Source organism: Saimiri boliviensis, chromosome 15 (assembly GCF_048565385.1).
Source record: "Saimiri boliviensis isolate mSaiBol1 chromosome 15, mSaiBol1.pri, whole genome shotgun sequence".
Classification (NCBI taxonomy): domain Eukaryota; kingdom Metazoa; phylum Chordata; class Mammalia; order Primates; family Cebidae; genus Saimiri; species Saimiri boliviensis.
In genome coordinates this window covers 58,353,016-58,369,635 of record NC_133463.1, presented here as the reverse complement: position 1 = coordinate 58,369,635, position 16,620 = coordinate 58,353,016, and the positions used below count along the sequence as shown (strand labels likewise).

Genomic DNA, 16,620 nt, shown 5'->3' with positions numbered 1-16,620 from the left:
TACTATTAAAAGGTTCAATAAATATAACTTGCATAAAAGTTAAATTTAGGTTTCATAACTCATATTTACCTTAAGGCATTTTATAGGTAAAAATCTCAATTATGTCCTACATTAAAACAAAAATTTTACAAAGATATATTGCTGAACTTTGGAGAATATTTTAAGCAAGATTCATCAGAAGGACATTATAGCAGAGAAAATAATTCAAATAGCCTACTCAAATGTACAGCAAAATCCAATTCAACAATATAAACAAAGTCAAAATAATCTGCTTCTGTCAGCTACATATGCTGTGTGTTTCCTATACCAGTAAGGAGTTAACTGGAAACTGAGTTCTTAAACAATATATTTATTATTAGTATAACAAAACGAAGTGAGAATCTTCATACACAAGTTTAATAAATCATCACAATTTATTTAACAAGGTTATTCTACATTAGAGTTTATGTGTGTGTGTGTGTGTGTGTGTGTGTGTGTGTGTGTGTGTGATATGAAGAGACTGATGTACAATCAATAAGTCTTAAATCTCTCTTCCATGGATTTCCCCCATCTTCCCACTTAGCAGTAAAAGGCATTTTTAGGTTTATATAAACACATTCTTTACAACTGCCTTCTTAACAGAAAATTACTGTAGTATATAAATAGCACTGGGCATTTAGTAAGTAAGTTACAGGCCAAGAAGTTCAATTGTGCAGTTTTGAAATCTAATGTCAAAAAGTTTTGAAACCTTAAGACTGGGTGATCTGTAATGTTTCCAACATGTCTTCGACTGCCTTAAGAGAATATTTGGTTTCCTTCTTACTTCGACCTGCAAACTAATTAAAAAAAAAAAAAAAAAAAAAAAGATCAATTAGGCTCAATTCCAGTGGCAAGTTCAAAATGACAATCTTACCTTCACATTGCTAATGAAACTCAACATTGACTACTTTATCACTAGTAGGAAATCAAATACAGTCTTTGTTTTTTCAGAAAGAATAAAATTTGGGTATTAAGGACATATTCCTTTAAAGTCTCACCTTCAGTTTAAGTGTACAGAGATTTCACTGAACACTTGACCAGTTTAAGTGTTTATGTAGTATAATAACCTATAAAATCATAGATTTGAAACTATCCTATTCAGGCTCAAAAATATGAAATAAGAAGAAAAATTTTAAAACGCAATTTAGCTTATATTTGTGTAGGAATGTGAACCATTTCTACTTTTCTAACCTCTAAACAAATTTTTACAATTTCAAACAAAGGTACAACATAAATATTTTATCAAACATTTTAAAGTTGCAAGTACTCTCTAAAATTATTTAAAGTAGCTAATAACTTTTTTAAGTTTCCAGATTTATTAGTTAACTAAATGATACGGTTCTGCAAAGAGTTGTCAAGTAAAACTCTACATTACATATTAAAACAATGTAAACATGTTTTAGAGTATGCATTTCTACTTTAATAATTGTAATTTACATTATAAAACTCATTGGGATTGGATTTTACTATGAAAACAAAATATAATTCATCTAGTATATACACAAAATATACCCTATATTTGTGTTTTTAAAAGCAAATTCATGGCATATTGAATTCGATATTGTATACATAATCACTGGAGGGAAACATTAAATACCACATGCTGATTTCAAAATGAGTTTTTTAACTGGACTGACAATTCCCATCATATATCAGTCTGATTTAAGAAAAAAAATTTACTAGATAATTAAGTGTTCCTTGGTGGAGATGGGAGAAAGTTTATTTTTTATATATATATATATATATATATATATATATATATATATATATATATCCCATTTTTTCCCAGTTAAATATGATTAAAATACTTGGTACAAGCAACATGCAGTGTTTTCAAGTTAGCATCAAACCATTCAATACATTTTCAAGTGACTGATCATTTCTTCAAATAACAATGCTGTCTCAAGCCCTTAGTACTTGATTTATGATGTGTTTCTCATCTTTTGTAATTAACTTAATTTGGCAAACTTCCCATAACCTGTTCAGAAAGATTAAGTGATCAAGCACAGGTAACATCACAGAAGCAACAGGCTTCAGGAATTGGTAACCTGTCTCTGACCCCTCTGGCTACAGCTTAACATTATGATTCCCCCACTTCTTAAACTCTAAACCATTAGATTAGTTTCTGTAGTTCAATACTGATTTGAAAAAGTAAATAAAGGATGCTTCTAGGGGAAATGCCAGAGGAAAAAAAGCTTCTTATAAAATCAAGATCACCTTGCCTTTCAAAAGGAATCACTAATTTAAGGAATTCATATGTTAAATATGAATATAACAGCAATATCACCTTTAAGGCTTTGTCTTTTTATAATTTCCCCTGGGACTAAAGGTTGTGAGGCCTGCTTATTACTTCTGTTATCCAGTTAATAAATTCACTTTCACAAGGATTTACCAGGAACCAGAAAGCTTTTTCTTTTACTACCATTTATGCAACATAAATAGGAATGGTCTTAATCAGACACTTAAAGGTCTAATTCTGAGAAAAAATTTTATGGGTTGGCAGAGGGGTACAGAACAGGACACCACATACAGTACCATTACCACATATTAACATTTATTCTAATGCTTTTAAATAGCAAAGTAAAAATAAAAAATTCTGTAGAGCTAAAACCATAACATGTATTTTTATATATAGTATTTTCTTGGTTTGTACTTAAACATAAAAATAACACAGTGTGATCTTTTAAAATTAGCTAATTTAAAAGAGTCACCTAAGATGGTGTCAACATTATTCACAACCAGTGCAATTTACAATAAATCAAATGAATGTACCTGGGTCAGAACAAATAAAAGAAGGTTGGAAATACAAATCTATCACTTCAAATTTTACCTGACATGCAATTATTCCGTCTATTCCAGAATTGCATGGCAATTTAACTGATTAAGTCAGAATCATTTTTTCCCTCAAATCATGATTTAATTTTCTGTTTCCCAAAAGGATAGTAACAGAATCACCACTGCAATCATAAATAACATATAAATCACTAGCACAGACAGATTTACCAGTGCACCAAAGAAACCTTTATCTGGAAAATTATTTTGAGTAGGTTTACATTAAAATTTTTCAAGAGCATTAATCAAATGTGTCTGCCTCCAGTGAACATGCTAAACCAATTACCTAACTGAAGAGCAAATAGCCATATTCTGTTTCATCATTAAATGGAAACCAAAAAAAAAAAGCAGTTATTGAAACCTAATTTTCCCTAATTTATAAATATCTAGAAAAATCACATGAAATATTATATACTCAATACTGGTTTATATGCCTAGATATGATTAAGAAATTCTCCCTGAGATCCCAAAGATTTATCTAGTTATCAAAAATATCACTCTCTAAAACTTACACTCTTCTACATTACCCACCAATTCTGTATTTTTATTTTCATACATTTAAATTCTCTATAACATCTATAAGAAAACTCACCAGAAACACACACACACACACACACACACACACACACACACACACACACACAAGAACAACCAAATAATAAAAACTTGCTTATCAAAGTCAGAGGTCAGTGATTCATCCATTGTAATAACTAAGACACCTTGGGCTTAAATTTACCTTTATACAATTCGTGGAAAATAACATGGCTAAAATAATAGGATATATGAAATGGACTATAGATGAATGAATCTCAAAAACATGCTGAGTGAAAGTCAGACAAAAAAGAGCATGTAACCTATGAACTCATTTATACAAAGTTCTAGTATAGGCAAAACTAATGTTTGGTGATAAAAATCAAATCAGTGCTTGTCTGTCTCCTAGTGGGGGATGAGGATGATTGCAAAATGACAGAAGGAAACTTTCTTGGGTGATGAAAATGCTATTTTGAGTCAGGGGCAGGCAAGGGGGTGTACACATTTGTCAAAACTCAAAAGTGCATATAATTCAAATATATGCACTTATTACATGTAAATTACACCTCAATAACATGGATAAAAAGGAACTTAAACAAAAAGGATGTGATTTAATGAGTTATACAATAGTGTAGTAAATTGCCAAATTACTACATATGTTTCTTTTCCCACTGAGAGGTGAAGTCTGGGTTAACGATGAGACTTGCTTTGACTCATGGGATATTAGCAAAATGTGACACATCCAGAGGCTTACAAAGCACATGGACATTGGAGCTTGCCTGTTTGCTGTTCTTCAAACCCTAAGATCACAATATGAATAAGCCCAAGTTAGAATGCTGAATGAGAGACATGGTCCAGTACCCCTAGCTGACAGAGAGAGCCAACTGTCAAGCTATTGTTTAAGTGAGGCCATTGACCACCAGCACACTGCAGAAATATGAATAAGCCCAGGCAAGACTAGCAAAATTACTCAACCGATCTCAAGCCTACCCACAGAATCATAGTAAGTTGGTATTTAAAACGACTAAGTTAGCAAAAAGTAATGGATAAAGATACTTATGAAATCTGATTCACAGGGGGAAAAACAGAACCTTTGTAAAGAAAGTATTGAATATGAAAGCTTCAAAAGCACCAAGAAAATTTACTTAAAACTTGTTATTTGTGTCAAGAGGTTAAAATAAATTTTTCATGAGAGGTGATTCCCAGTTGAGTATTGGAAGTTGCTACATAGAAACCTGACATGACCAATTGAGAGGTATGTTATCTTCTGAGGCTGGTATCTAAAATAAATGAGAAAAATTATTTGTATTATCCTTCCCTATGGAGTGAAGAAAAGGCAGATCACACTTTCAATAAAGATGTGGAAAACATCTCTAGGTACAATGGAGTTTACGGTGCAAAACTCAAAGAACAGCAAAAATGATGCTATCAGAGTTCTTTCCAAAGAACACTGAGACTTTATAAATAATGAAAATCAGACATTATGAAAAGAAAATTCGATCTAATAACATACAATTAGAAAGAGAGACAGAATGGCAGGGAGGGCAAATGTTACCAAGGAACAAGATTTGGTTCTATGAACAATGGCTGAAAATACTGAAATAATAGATTGATTTCCTAGTGGTAAAGTGTATCTCATAAGGCAGGGAAAAGCATGTCTACCCAGAGATCTAATCAAGGGAATCTTGTAACACTGAAGAGACAGGTAGAAGGAAAAACAACAATGCAAAACTCTTGAATTCAGTTACTATTGGGAGCTTTATGTCTGAAATGAAGAGAGAAACATGGGGGGGTAGGGTATCAATTGTTTATATAATAAAATAATTGAGGAGGTAGTTGGAAGCTATGACAACTTCAGAGACATTTACACCTATCTTAATAGAGGCAATATACTTTAACCCTTAAGAGTACCAACCCTGGAGTCAGACTGCCTGGGTTTGAAAACAACTGTCATTAACCAGCTGTGTCACCTTGGGAAAGTTATTTAATCTTTCCATGCTTTAATCTCCTTGTTTACAAAACAAGAAGAGTGCCTAGGTTATAATAAATTCTTTATGTTTGCTTTTATAATTAGTTGTTATTATTGCAATGATCAGAGCAGCTATAATAAAGTGAACTTAAAAACTATGATTAACAAACACAATGTAATGCATATTACTGTGATTTGGTATAAATTATGTTTTAATTTCTTTAATTCTCAGAATATTTTATTATGTCCACCTTGCAGAAGAAAAGCTATGCCAAAAGATGTTATATAATTTATTCAAGTTTGCATAGCTAATAAATATCAGAGTCAAAACTTGAACCCAGATAACATATATCTAGCATCTGTAATCTTCTTTTGCTACAATGAACTAGTTTCCATGGACAGGACTCATGATAGACTACAAAGATGAACAGAAACACTGGATATCCATAGGGGGAGCAACTGACTCCCTATTTCATATCATACATAAAAATCAATTTAAGGTCCTATGTAGTGGCTCACACATACAATCCCCAGCACTCCACTGGGAGGCTGAGACAGGATAATTACTTGAGGCCAGGAGTTTGAGACTAGCCTGTGCAATACAGCTAGACCTCATCTCTACAAAAATTTAAAAATTAGCTGGGCATGGTGACATGTACCTATAGTCCCAACTACTTGGGAGGCTGAGGCAGGAGGCTCACTCAACCCAGGTGATTAAGGCCGCAGTGAGCCATGATCATGCCACTGTACTCCAGCCTGGGCGACAGAACCAGATTCTGTCTCCCAAAAAAAAAAAATAAATAAATAAAATAAATTCCGAATGGATTGTGAATTAAACATGAAAGTAAAAGAATAGAAATTCTGAAAACACACAGAATTACCTTTATGACCATGAACACCAAAAGATTTCTTAAAGAGAACACAAAAAAACAAAAATCATAACAGAAATGACTGAGGAATTTGAACACATTTCATTTCAGAACTTCTATTCATCAAGATCATATGACGGCAAAAAAGTAAGGAATTATACATATTTCCTTATACATATAACTAAAAAAGGGCTCATAAGCAAAAAAGTTAAAGAAATACGTCATGCAAACCAATGAGAAAAAGATTTCACGAAAGCGGGTATCTGAATGGCAAATAAATGATCATCAGGGGCATTCAAAATAAAACCATGAAATATTACTCTACACATGTACCAGAATGGCTATAATTACAAAGACTGACAGAATCAAATGTCGGTGAAGATGTGGGACTATCAGAACTCTTGAATACTGCTGGTGGGAGTAAACTAATTTGGAAAACTGCCTTTACCTACTAAAGTTAAATATATACATATTCTATGACCCAGTATTTTCACTCAAAGGTATACAGGACTGCACAAACAATAAGAACTGCACATACATGTACACTGAAAGACCTATACAGCAATATTCAGTGTAGTTTATTCACAATAGTCCAAACAGAAAATATTCCAAATGCATATCAATAACTGATGAAATTATAACATTCATACAATAAACTACAGTAGAAGAAAATGAATGAACTACAGACATAAAGAAGGATAAAACTCATAACTGAATAATGAAAGAAATATGCAAGACAAAAATGAATACATACTGGCTGATTCCATAAACTATATGTTTATAAGTGAGTACTCTTAAGGAATATAGGAGGAGAAATTGAGAGGATTTACAAAGAGGGCTTTAGGATGCTACAATGTTTGTATTTATTAGCCTGGATACATTTACCTTTTATTAGTCACTGAAATGTATATTTATGACTTGCCTTCTTTACTCTGTTGTAATTCTTATTTCTATGTTATAATTTAAAACAAATTGATTTTAAAACATAGTTATGTCTGAAAGCACTCTGAGAATTTAACTGTTTTTATAAATATCTTAACAATGATGTAGTATGCATAGTGTTAGTTTTATATTACACAAATCTTACCTTTAAATCACAAACACACAGGCGCCCCCAAGCATACTCTGTGTGGAACTCCATTACAGATCTGAGCTATCCCAAACTACATTTGAAGACACTCAGCCTCACTAATATTTATAAATACTGTGACTTACAATATGCCAACAAAACAAACATGCTCTATAACAGGTAACAAAAATACACAAAGGTGACTTTCAATGATGTGATTACGCAGGCACTACATTTTAAAAATCTCCTCAATCTTCTCCAACCAGAAGGGCAAAACGAGCAACAAAAACAAAAAAACCCAACATAACAGAACCCAAGCCCACAAATGACATTTTCAAAAAACTGGTTAACAGTCAATTTTCTAAACCCTAGAATGTGACTATGTCATCAAGAGCAGCGCAACCTACAAAAGATTAACTGTGTGGTAGGAGAAATAGAAAATAGTAGAGGACAACCTACTACTCCACAAGAAACCAAAAACCAAACAAACTATCAATTCCTAATCTATTAAACAAGAGAACCTGAGTTGATGCATCTGCCAATGGCCTAGAAAAGTCTTTATGAGCTCCAAAACAAAGATAAGTGTTAAAAACTGCTCACAAATATGAGACAAATGTAACTAATATCTTAAAATCTCTAAAATATCTAGCAAACACCCTCTTCCAAAAGGACAAAACCTAATCCCTGAAGAAAAACAATTAAAAACTGAAACCAAACTGAATAGGGCAGAGACACCAGGATAAGAAGGAGGGATGGTTCAGATACCGAGGGGTAAGGAAAGTAGTGATGTCCAGAGACAGCAATCCCAGAAGAAAACAAAACAAAAAGGAAGAAACACAAACTGTAACAACAATATGTAACATTTAAAGCTGAGACCGACACCTCAGAATTCAAGATCTTGAGAGCTCTAGCATTGAAGAAGGGGGCTGAAACCAGAAAATCTGTCTGAGTCACACTCAATTCTCAGTTCTAAGAAAAACTGGCTATTCAAGAAGGTCATACTTGAGTTCTCTTTAGCAAAAAGGAGGCAGCCATAGAATAGCCAAGCTGGGAAAGTTACCCTAACCTATCTCCAACTCCCCACCATTCCATAAACATCTCCTCCTAACAGTCCAGGAAAACTACCTCATTTAAACACAGAGAACAAGAAGAATATGAATCAATTTCATAAAAAATTATGGAGAAAACACAAAATACAGAAAACAACAAAATAATTTGAAAGAAAATGAATAAAGGACATAGAAAAAGGAAATGTAATCTACTTATTACTGAAATCCTGAAAAAGAAAAGCAGAGAAAAAAATGTTTGTAATTCTAAAAGCAAATTTTCTCAAATAGAAGGGCTAAACTGGGGTACTAAATGGGAGTTCTGTGTATTTGGGAAAACTGACCCAAGAATAATCAATATAACAAATCATAGTAAGACTATTGGATTTTAAAGATAAAGAAAAAACTCCGTTGGGTAACCAGACAAACAGTCTAAATCACTTATGATAAAAAGCAAGTCAAGATGGCATCATACTTCTTGACAGCAACATTTTAGTCTAAAACAGAATGAAACAGTTGGGCATGGTAGTGGCTGCAGCTGTAGTCCCAGCTACTTAGGAGACTGAGGTAAGAGGATCACATGAAGTCAGGAGTTCAGGGCCAGCCTGGGCAATATAGCAAGACCTCATCTCTATTAAAACAAAACAAAACAAACAAAAAAAAAAACAAAAAATCTGAACAATATGATTAAGACATTTAGGTAAAGTACCAAAGCGTATATAAAAAGCCAAACTGTCTTTTAAAAATAAAGGCTATAGACAAATAGCCATAAACATACAAGATGTAAGAAGATGTGTTTTCCCATGAGCAAATTTCTCATGAAAAATAAGTTCCTAAAAAAATTTGCTAAGGATGAGCTTTAGAAAACTAAAATACAAATGGGGAAGTTTCAGTAAAAGATCTGGAGTATAAGCAGACTGCATAAACTCCGTTACGCAGTTTAACATTTTTTAAAAAGCCTAACTTACTTTTAGGCATTTCTTCCTTCTTTTCTATTTCTTGAGATACCTATGATTAATAATACACCCACATACCCACTCTGCTTCTGAAATGCAACATATTTTTTTTTATCCTTTCTGAGTTTTTAGAATTACTTTGCATTTGCCAAATGCATAACCACTGAAGTTTCCAGATGGTAAGGCTAATTATTAAATAATAATACTAACGGATTCCTCGAGGGGAAAAAAAGGTAGTCCTAAAACTACAAATTAATTCTACACAATTAAAACTCATTTGACAAAGCCCCAAAGGTGTATATATATATATATATATATATATATATATATCTCCAATGCTAGACATCTGACTTTGTAGAAATAAAAGTAACTAAGAAATACATTAACTAATCTACATAGCGAAACGATCAATAAATACTGACCTGATAAGCTCTGTTTATTTGACTAGCCGCCCAACTAGCGTATTTCATGTTGTCCTTTTTCGTTTTTGCACTTGCTTTTGTATTAGAAGCAATATGACTTGCTGACTAAAAACAAGCAAACAAAAACATCAAAAGCAAAATTCCTTTTTTGCTAGTCAAGATAATAAAAAACATAAGGGACATGGTTGCAATGGGATGATAATAAAGAGTGTTTAAAAACTGTACCAAAATAATTTTTAATACAAACATGAAGTTGAATATTAGTGCTTAAAAATGAAAATATATTTTAAAATACAGTATAATCCAAAATAACAGAAAGAGAAAGGATATTTTAAATAATACCTAAAATTATTTAATCATGTATCTACAACAGCCCTTAAAGATAAAATCCTGTATAATTTAAATAGAGAAGCTATGGAAGAACACTTTAAAAACGAAAAGCACTTTACCAGTGTAGGATATTACTGGTGTTATTTCTTTTTATTGAATTACATAAGCTTATCAATGTCAGAATCATAGAATTATCAAATATTTATAGAAAAAGCAAACTCAAAAATAATTTAGCCTGATATCCTACATTAATAGGTAAAAGAAATTTAAGTCCAATAGGTGAGCTTTAACTTGACCAGGGCAAAATAATGAGTCTTTGAAATAAAGAAGATCCTTATCTCTAATCCATTTCTCTTTTCACTATACCATGAGTTTTCAAACTGTGTTTTGAAAGAGAACCAATTATCTCTGCAATTTGATCCACCCTCTCTTTTTTAAAAATGTATTTAAATGAGGAGTCTTAATCTGGGATCTGTGAAAGAATCCATAAAACCCCAAAACCATATGCTAATTTAAAATATATATATATCACTGTGAAGAGAAAGATAAAACTTTAATTGTACTCCTTAATATATTTTACTCTTAAAATAATCTGGCCATGTGATTCGCAAAAAGGTTAAGCCTTTCTTTTATACCTAGCCTGTGCTATAGACTCTTGCACATATGTCTCCCTCTCTGCCAGTGAAGAATCTATATTCCAAACTCTGATTTTTATAACTCTATGTCTTTAATGTCAGCTTCTTGTTATGAATTTTAGTAGATGTAGAGGTTAAGAGAAAAACTCTGGAGTTAACTTCCCGGGCTGGAAAACCCACTCAATCATTTGTGACCATCTTTGGGCAAATTAATTAAATCTGTGTCTCAGTTTCACCACCTGAGGATAGTATAGAACACCTACTCAATAGCTGGTGAGCTATGAGGATTTGTTTATTTAAAATAAAAATGGAGCTCAGAACAATGCTTGGCACATAAAGTGCTATATATAAGCTATTAATAATTTGTTATATATTATATAGTTTTATTAAAATTAGTATTTATTTAATAAAGAGATACTGGTACTATAGTATATATTCAAGCCACTGCAACTGACTTTGCTAGAATCCAGGAAAATTTTCTTGAAATTTCTTTGAACCATTTTCTAACCATATTTTGCCATTCCTTTCTAAATCTATTTCATTTTTGTTTCTTCCTACCTCCGTTTCTTCAATCAATTCTTTTTCACTGAGCCACAACAAGAAGACACTCATCAAGAAGTCCATCTCAAGAACAGGATAAATAAAAAAGTCAAAGAACTGACATATTAAAGTTTATTTTTCCCAGACTTTTGTATTGTAGAGAGGTGCTCACTTTATATATATGTTTTAAAGGTCAGCAAATTCTTCTACTATTTCCCATAGCGCTTATTAATTGACTTTTCTAAGCTCTGCATTTGGCATACTTAAACAGCAGATAATTATATACTTCCCACAATTTCCAAACTATTTTTCTACACCATAAAAAATGTTTTAATTTGATATAGTAGGGATTTTATTTCTAATGTCTTTTACTGGCATAGTTTAAAAATACTTCATACAACTATAATTTAGGGAAGAAATACAATAATGTTGGGCATAAACCCAAGAATAACAAAACCAAAAATCATATTTTTTTTCCTGTTACTATTTAATTTTATAAGGGCAGATTTCAATTCTGATATAATAAAGGATATTTTACCAAAAAATGTTAAACAGCTAAGCTGTAGGAACATTAAAAAATAAATGTGGCTTACAAGTTATTGCTCAGAATTAATTATAGAAAAACAGCATATGCTTATCAATAAAATACATAAAACAGGAGAAGAGTGATTGGAGGGGATAGTTAAGTGGATTTTAAGTGACAGATTTTTAAAAATAACATTAAACATGCACCTCAACTCACCATATAAAGCCCAAACAAAGCTCTCATATTTCTGTTGTTCAGTTTCAATGCCTGTGCAAAATACTTTCTTGAAAGTTCGAGGTTTTCAAGTCCACCTTGGGTATATTTAACCTGTTAAAAATTGCAGAGTGCTGAAAACTGTTTATTTTACTACTTTGAAATATAGCATGGTTTCATCATACCATAGGCATTAAGTAATCGAAAGAGATATTCTCTGTAAACAAATACAAGATGTTAAAAGAATTCACCTAAAGATTTTTAAGGCTAATCTAAAACTTAAAACATAACCTTCCCCAAAAAGCTATTACGTTCTACGAACACTGAGATGACTGAGTTGTTTCTAAAACAAAAATGCTGCCACAATAAGAAGCCAAAATAATTTCTATTTCAACTGCCTTGTAAATGCCTCATTTCACATTATATTTTCTATTACTGGTATTATAAATGTGAACTTACATACTGAATTGTCCTTTTATAACCTGCACAGACAGTCTTTAACAATGAAGTCTTTCTAGCCGTACAGCATTCAATTGTACTGCTATTCTTAACAGTACCTGAATTAAATAAATACTTCCTATGTCCCAACTGGCTTTAATACAAATTCCCTAGAATATGAATTTAGCAACCACAATCACTGTAAATGTCTCAGAAGCCATTAGGTAGTGACAAATGTGATATACTATAATTACGAAAGAAAACAGTACACAAATATAAAAATATAAGGAATATCACTGTTTTAAGTATGACTTAATTGAAGTCAGTATTTCCATTGCAATGTTAAACTTTTATTCCTACAACTCAATGTTCATCAGATGTTTTTAATATTTATGTACTTGCTTAACATGAAAGAAATATTCTTAGTTCCATAATACTGAATAGTAACCAAAATAAAATTATATGCCATTGTTTGAAAACACTTACTTCAGCATACTGCTGACAGTATAAGTGGTTGTGTGGATTAGTCATCATTAGTTCCTCTAAACAAAAGGCTGCTTTTGCATAGCTAAAAACACATCAAAAAGAGAAATTAATTTAAAAAATTACAAATTTTATCTTAGTTACATCTTGAAATGATTTAAAAACAATTGTAGTGATGTTAAACAATTTATTTCCAAAATAATTTACACAGTTTTATTAATAAAGTATCTGTCATCTGAAACTCATATCAATGACATTAAATTTTTTCATGAAATTAATCAACATAGACTTAAATCTTAAAGCTGCCTCCAAACAATCAATAGATACCGCATTTTAAAAACTGCGTCACTACTACTACATCCCATCATGACTAATAACAACGGCTTCAACACCTTGAATGAAGTTGTACATAAAACAACTTCTGGAAGTTGACTGATGATTTAATAAAATATTTGAACAGCTAATGTTTAAGGAGAAAATAAACATTTCTTAAATATTCTCTACTCACTAAAAATTCTTCACAGGCATGTATTTAGCAACAAATTCTATTACAAAGATTTCTCTCATTACTTCAGTTTACTGTCAAATACCAAATTAAAATGAAGTAGAATTAAAATTTCTACCCATGAAAAACAGATCAAGTTGGTTTTCATATATACTCTGCTATTATTAAATCTGTGGTAGAATAAACAAAAATCTTGCTGAAAACCTAAGGAGACAGAACTGCCAGAAAGGGCTCTGGAAAAACAGTTTTAAAACATCTGACTATAAAACATTAAATATATTTTATATGTTTAATGCCATGTTGACTATCTATCCTCACTAACTACAGGAAATCCTAATAAATATGGGTGTTAGAAGATTTCTTCCCAGTGAGGAAGTGATGACACTCAACAAAAAGAGAGTATTTTTGGCATTTGTTACCAATATACAAAGGTATCAACCTTTACACTAATGCCTGATACACTTACTTTTAAAAATAATATTCCTGTTTCACACATGTATACTAATAGCAGCTTTTACTAAATGCTTATGTGTTATTGTTCCACATGTGTTACATGTATTAACTCATTTAACCAAAACCCTAGGAAGAAAGAAATTATTATCACCATGCTAGAGCTGAGAATACTGAGGCACAGAGATGTAAACTGAATCCCAGGCTGTGCCACTCCAGACAGCCTGTACTCTTTAACCATGACATATGGCATTACACATCACATCGAAAAACTGAAGATGTCAATGGTAACATAAAAATGTATATAGCAGTCACACCCAAAGGGATTGAGGACATAAATGCACCCTGTTAATTACCTAATAATTACAGCATTTTAGATTTATGAAGGAATACACACAACACACACACACACACACACACACACACACACACACACACACACACATACATATGTACTCTCATCCAAGATCATGCAGCTATTTAGCCCTTTCTATTTTTAAATTCAAACCCTAGCGCTGGTTCTTGACACAGGATAGGTATTTAATAAGACTGAACAAATGACTGAATAAATGTCTGGAACAAAAGTATTATGACTACCTACCTAGTATCTATTTATCACTCTGAAAGGCAAAAATTGTCTCTATCTTAAATACTTTATCAAAAGACAGTTCTCCTGTAAATGTGTTCCTCTAATTATTAACAGTATGATGACAAAAATTCATATTGATACTAAGAATAAAAGTTCTTAGTGATTTAAATGGGTTGAGCACAACTGTGATACTGGTTCTTATATAGCATAAAGCAAGACAAAACAGGGAGGTAGTAGTAGCTCTTAGGGTAAAATGAATACCAAGATATTTTCTCAAAAATTAATTAGCAGCACATATAAGAAAGAAAAGGATTCCTTCCCCTACTTTTGCAAAGTACACTATCAAACTAATTTTGTGAATAAAATATAAATTAAATAAAATTAGAGCTAGAAGAAGCTCAAGAGATGGTCTAGGCCAGCCTTTCTAGGCCATTGTTAGGCCATACAGAAAGTAACTATTTCCTCAACCTTGTCAGGGATAATACATAGCAAGTACTATCCTAGGTGCACAGAAAAGTTATTCATTATATACAGTGTACTCAACAAGACTAGGACTAGAGAAGTAAAAATAATTTGAATCTACTTAAAAGAGAATAACAATTGCTATTATTATGTTGGAGTCAGTAGTAGAACTAAATAAAGTTTTCTTCTCTTCCTTACAAAAGTATATATAACTAAAAGTTATAGTATTTGGAACTGTATATTGCTTTACCAACATCACGATTTTTCCTTACAGAACTGTGATAATTTCCTTTGATATGGAATTTTAGAAGGCTGGACCTATAAAAAGGAACTATAATCACAATCATAATGAATGTATAATACTAACTGTTCCTTGCTATATAGTATCTAGTTTTAATTACAAATCAAGTAAAATAAATTTGTGTCTTTCATAATGTGAATGTATTTTTGCTTACAAAGGTTGAGAATCCCTTAACCAAAATGCTTGGGACCGGAAATGTTTCAGATTTCATAATTTTTAGATTTTAAAATATTTGCATTATCTTACTGGTTGAACATCTCTAACGCAAAAATCCCAGATCCAAAATGCTCCAATGAGCATTTCCTTTGAGCATCATGTTGGCACTCAAAAAGTTTCAGATTTTGGAGCACTGTAGATTTCAAATTTTCAGGCTATAGATACTTAACCTGTAATACGTATTGGTAGTACTAACACATAAAAATTAATTGTTTTAAAAATTTAAAACAAGTGTCTCAATATGGTCAATGAGTGTAACATACACCCATGGAATAACTAAAAACAAACTATAATTGATAAGTCAGAAACAAACTTATAAAAATAACTTGAAAAATATAAAAAGGTTATGTGGCACAATTCTTTATCTTTTTCTCTATATAGAAACACTAAACAGAGCTATATGAAAATTATACTATGGATATTTCTTTGGAGTTAAAAATTCCAGAGCTGAGCATAGTGGCACACATGTAATGCTAGCTACACAACAGGCTGAGGTGGGAAGAGCACTTGAGCCCAGGAGTTCAAGTCCAGCCTGGGAAACATTGTAAGACCCTGTCTCTTAAAGAAAAAAAAAAAGTTTCAGATCTAAGCTACCAAAGCTGCCTGCGACCTATTATACTCTAAAAAGCTTATAAATGTTCATATGCAGAAAAGAATACTGAATGTTAAATATATCTAACATTTTCTAAACTGCTACAGTTTTGCCACTGTGTCTACAAGACCAGTGCAAAACTGATCTCCTAGGATAATTTAACATCCCACCAAAAAATTCCTGCCTACTATAATGACTTGTTCAAACGTGTCAAATAAATCAAGTAAACTAATTCTAATTTTCAGTTTCAAAAAATCTGTAGATATGTATTTATACTCACCGAAACATAAATATTCCTTCTAAGTGTTCAATTAGAAAAAAAATGGTCATTTTGTAACTAACTGGCTTTAAGACCAAGAAGACTTTTGTGCTAATGGATAAAAGGGTAGGCTGACCATATTGTCATTTCTGCTAAAAAAAAATATTTTTCAGGTGTTCCCACATCTTTGTATTTCTTGATTTTTTTTGAGATTTCTGAGCTCATTTATCTTAAGTGTACATTCAATTCTATTTCAATAAACTCTTTAGATTCAAAACAAAGCAAAACTGAATGCGGTGCAACTTGGTGAAACAAATAAATTTAATGGTAAGTTAAAAATAGCGCATAACCTAAATTTGATCATGACAT

At 31.7% G+C, this 16,620-nt stretch overlaps 1 protein-coding gene across 2 annotated transcripts in view; it reads right to left on the bottom strand.

Annotated features, from left to right (window-relative positions):
* Nucleotides 1–329: 329 nt before the first annotated feature.
* The window catches only part of EMC2 (ER membrane protein complex subunit 2), a 60,850-nt gene continuing 44,559 nt past the window's right edge, over nt 330–16,620 (bottom strand). For both annotated transcript variants that reach the window (XM_003938589.4, XM_074387053.1), the window contains 4 exons: nt 12,881–12,962; nt 11,960–12,070; nt 9,713–9,817; nt 330–815 (listed from right to left, as the gene is read on the bottom strand). In XM_003938589.4, the coding sequence (XP_003938638.1) occupies nt 729–815; nt 9,713–9,817; nt 11,960–12,070; nt 12,881–12,962 (385 nt within the window). In that variant the 3' untranslated portion in view covers nt 330–728. The remainder of the gene's footprint in view (nt 816–9,712; nt 9,818–11,959; nt 12,071–12,880; nt 12,963–16,620) is intronic.